A 4,575-nucleotide genomic window follows, 5' to 3' on the forward strand; every position below is an offset into this window, starting at 1 on the left:
AGAAAACACCTTGACATGCGAGTGAATTATGACGGGCAACACCCACTTCCCTCGTCGATTACTCTTCATTCCTTTTTAATTCTCTTATGATGTACGTTGTTTGAAAAATTTAAACTTTCATCAAAAAAAAAAAAAATATACCTATATATTGTTAAAAAATCAGCAATTTATTTCTCATCTTTTTCATTCCGAGATAATTATCAAAGTTCAATTGAAGGAAAATTATTTTTAAAATAATTTATTAACTGACATAAATAATTTAAATAATTATTAGATTAATAATTAATTCAAATGATGGTTATAATAAATGCAAGACATCTAAGCCTTGGGATTATGGCGGTCATCTTGTTTATCATTATTTATTTATTATTATTTATATATTTACACAACATGTTAAACTGGTGTCTAAAGTATACACGTGAGCGAATAAACGACAAAGTGCGAAGTGCCGGTGACGAAGACGAGGCAGCGAGCCGAGATGATTTCTGTAAGCCAGAGTGGGAGGAAAATTGTGGAGTGAATGAGGAGATGGATGTAATGCAAAAAGGGAAGATACCATCGGCTGGGACCCCCGCGGGTAAATCATCGACGTAGGCGGATCCGAGCGATCGATCGCGCCAGCGAGGATGACGATCCGCGTATCACTCGTAATGATCTTAATCAAGCGTTGCATCATATTGGTGCCTCACTCTCTCGTAACTCAGTACAAGCACTTTATAAGTGGTTGTGTGGTATATATCTAGACGATGTAAATACCTTCCCAGGCTGTAGTTATACATACCTTTATGACTATTCCGCTGCATTGAGGATCTTTTAATGGAAGAATCTGATATCGGCTCTCTCACTTCAGATCTATTGATATTTATTTATATGACCTTCTTTTTTTCGAATGGGAAAAAAAAATATTTTTTTCTTTATTTTTTTCGATCAAAATTATTGATAGAGTTTTTATGGTAATTACTTTAATTTATATGTAATAAAATTAATTGCTATTGAAAGAGTCTTTAGTACAAGAAAAAAAAAATATCAATTGAAAAATCTGACAGTCCGTGTTCTTTTAATGAGTTGTAATAAATTCATTTTTTGATTTTTATTTCGCCAAAATAAGAAGACTCCAATAACTTAATTATTTTTTTTAAACCTAAAATTTTTTAAATTATTTTAGTGGACAAGCGTAAAAGAATTTAAAACAGTTCTATTTTTGTAAATTTGACTTATAACTTTGGACGACAATTTGGGCATTCTAGGCAATTGAGGGTCAGTAAAATTAACTGAAAAAATTCCGTATCTTTTTGAGTAACCTCGGAGCCATTCGAAGCTATCGGTGAGCGACCATGCAAAATAGCCGCGAATATTTACACCCTGTGAGATTAGTTTCAACACTTGATAAAGATTGTGGTGATAAAAATGGGCACGATTTTTGTCAGTTAACCCGCCGTCATCTTCGTATCCATTCTCGGTGATGATTATAGACGGAATATTCTTATACAGCTTCAACATATGTTGTATCGCCTTCGACATTTCCGATGGTGTACACTGGTAATCGGAAGAAAATGATAAATAAATTAGTTGATTATTTATTGAGTCATCAAAAAAAATTTATTTATAGTCAAAATAATTACTTTAGATTCGGCAGTTGTCGAAAAAATTGAAGTCATTCCTGTATCTTCTGTAAAAGATACTATTGTTTTAGAACGATGCCTTAGCAATTTTTTTACAACTACTGAGTAATGAAAATTAATCCCCAAATAATCAACCGAATTTAGTATCATCTGAATTTGATTTTTCGTTAATTTTGGCAACCGTGAGCGAGGAAATCCTTGGTGATGACTAAGTTGTGATATCCGGTGTTTCATTGAATGGGGATAGTCACCATGTTTTGAAAATATCGGATGCAAAAACCAGCTGTTCCAAAACTCCCAAGATAGTTCAGCCCCTAACACTTCTTTATGATCATTTGGTTTTTCAGGGGACTGCCATGTCAATAATAATCCTATTCCTACTTGGCCTAGAACATCATCGAATTAAATATTTTATTTTCCCAAACCGCTTTAATGGCCAATGTAATTAGCGATCAATTGATTTTTTTTAATGACAATAGATAAAAGCAAATACCATTCTGTTGATTACGAAATTCTTGTTGATACATCCGGTATGTTCTAGCGTGAGCTATTAAAGCATGATGACCACACAGATAATCACCCACACCAGATTGATTTATTCCAGGCGCAAACTCTCCGTTATAACCAAAATAACACATTACTGAAGGTTCATTTATTGTAATCCAATATTTGACCTTAGGGTATAAACAAAAGTATAGTCATAAAAAATTAAATAGCCATTTATTGATAGTAAGCAATTTTACCCTATCTCCGAACGCGGTGAAAAGCACCTGAGCATAATCGACGAACCAATCGACAATGAAGGGATTCGTCCATCCGCCTAGATCTTGTAATTTTTGAGGCAGATCCCAGTGGTATATCGTTACAAGAGGTGTAATATTTTGTCTGATCATTTCATTTATTACATTATTGTAGTACAATATTCCATCGATATTGATATTATTACTGAAACCTGTTGGCATGACTCTCGACCATGATATCGATATTCGATACGCGTTTCCCTAAATATTTAATTCATCAATTATCTATTTAATAATTAAAAGCATGAGATTGACTTACGTTTATCTGTTTAATTAGACTAATGTCTGTTTTATACATATTGTAAAAATTAGTTGCGAAATCGGCGTTAGATCCATCGACTATTTTATGCGGCTTTTTGTGAGTCATTCTGTCCCAAATCGATTCACCCTTTTCTTAAATAACAACTCAATATTATAAGGACATTTTTAGAGCTTCATAAATTAAAACGTACTTACGAGATACATTCCATGCGCCTTCGGTTTGAAACGCAGAAGAACCTGCACCGAGCATAAAATTATCTGGAAATTTCGTTTCAACGGTTTCATTGACTCCTCGGAGATGGAAGTGAAAATTTTCAGTTTTCACAGTAAAGTTTGACAATATTATCGTCAAGAAACCAATTAAAATCATAATTGAGTTAAAATAAATAAATTTATCCATCATTACTATTTTACCTCTTAATTACACAACCGGCACTCGCGTGGCATTTATTATTTTTACTTTGAAATAATGTTTTTAGGCGATTATCTTTATATTGCTTGAACTTTAATGATGTTTGTTACGACGACTAAACACAACAAGTTAATGAATCTAAAGCAATAATTTCCGTTCCGTGTTTTATTTCTTATCATACAACAAAATTCTCTTTATTAAATAAGGAAACATTATGTGACTTATTCTTAATGACGTTACTTACAAAAATAACTCATGTACTAATTAGGTTTTTTTTTCGGTAATTATCGGTTTCGTTATTGTTGATGTTGAAATGTAGTCCTGAAAATAAATACTTTGTAGCCAGTCAATTTAATTCTTTTATCAGAATGAAATGAAAAAACTCAATTTTGTCAAAATTTGCTCATCGAGGCAGTAGAAAAAAATATAATAATGAAATAAATAAACCATTCCGAGTCGAAATATTAGACGTAAAACGTTCTTATCGTTTTAAACGTAAATTGAACGTTTTCAACGTAAATTGAACGTTTTGGACAATAAAAACTTAATTTGACAGCTTTAAATTTATTCAAAACGGAGATTGGAGTATCATAAATCAAAAACGTAACTAAAATCTATTTAGACTTACAATAAGAAAACATAATCATTCCAAAAAACTAAAATCATAACTCATGAAATTACCAATTTTTTACGAACTAAAATACACAAAATCGTTCAATTTACTTTCAAAACGTTCAATTCACGTTTGAAACGTTAAGAACGTTCAACTTACGTCTGATATTTTGACTCGGGATTTGTTTGTATTGATAAAAATTTTATAAGAAACTTAACAGATAAAATGACAACAAAAATCAAAATTAGGATACGATTTATTTATCGATTTTTTTTTTTAAATTCTTAAGAACAAAATTTATTTTAATCGGTGAGGGTAAAAGGACTTTCAACTGTTCTAGTTTTATAAATCTGAGCTATGACTCTCGAAGAGAGCTTCGGTGACCTGGGTAATTGAGGATCGGTAAAATTAACCGAATAAATTCCGTATCTTATCGAGTAACCGCTGATCCATTCGTAGTTGTCAGTGAGAGACCAAGCAAAGTAACCGCGAATATTGACGCCCTCGGAGATCAGTTTCAAAACTTGATGGAGATAATGATAATAATAGTTTGCGCGATTATAGTCAAGTAACTCGCCCTGATCTTCAAAACCGTTTTCAGTGATAAATATGTATGGAATATTTTTGTACTTTTGCAAAACATATTTGATCGCCTTAGACATGTCTAATGGTGTACACTGATAACAGAAAAAAAATTGATAATTACTTTAAAAATAGTGCGAATAATCGAATCAAATAGATAAGAGATATAAATAAAATTACTCTATTTTTGGCGGGATGTTTAAAAATTGAATTCATTTTTGTATCTGCGGCAAAAGACACCGACTTTTCAAAATTATAATCAGTCAGTTTGCCCAGAATCATTGA

At 31.8% G+C, this 4,575-nt stretch overlaps 1 protein-coding gene across 1 annotated transcript; it reads right to left on the minus strand.

Moving 5' to 3' along the window:
• Window positions 1-576: 576 nt before the first annotated feature.
• LOC130670716 (myrosinase 1-like) lies at window positions 577-3,600 on the minus strand. The gene is made up of 6 exons (XM_057474150.1): window positions 2,879-3,600; window positions 2,682-2,815; window positions 2,366-2,623; window positions 2,116-2,296; window positions 1,623-2,008; window positions 577-1,536 (listed from the first exon to the last, which is right to left on the minus strand). The coding sequence occupies exons 1-6, from the start codon at window positions 3,084-3,086 to the stop codon at window positions 1,162-1,164; spliced, it is 1,542 nt and encodes a 513-aa protein (XP_057330133.1). The 5' UTR covers window positions 3,087-3,600; the 3' UTR covers window positions 577-1,161.
• Window positions 3,601-4,575: the final 975 nt, after the last annotated feature.

This window comes from Microplitis mediator, chromosome 7, assembly GCF_029852145.1.
Source record: "Microplitis mediator isolate UGA2020A chromosome 7, iyMicMedi2.1, whole genome shotgun sequence".
Lineage (NCBI taxonomy): Eukaryota > Metazoa > Arthropoda > Insecta > Hymenoptera > Braconidae > Microplitis > Microplitis mediator.

Excerpts from the sequence above, each read along its gene's own strand:
- LOC130670716 (XM_057474150.1), bottom strand. The coding sequence starts at position 3,086 with ATGATGGATAAATTTATTTATTTTAACTCAATTATGATTTTAATTGGT. Across the intron at positions 2,297-2,365 it reads TCACCGCGTTCGGAGATAGG|GTCAAATATTGGATTACAAT; the intron begins GTAAAATTGCTT and ends TTATACCCTAAG. Across the intron at positions 1,537-1,622 it reads CGACAACTGCCGAATCTAAA|TGTACACCATCGGAAATGTC; the intron begins GTAATTATTTTG and ends TCCGATTACCAG.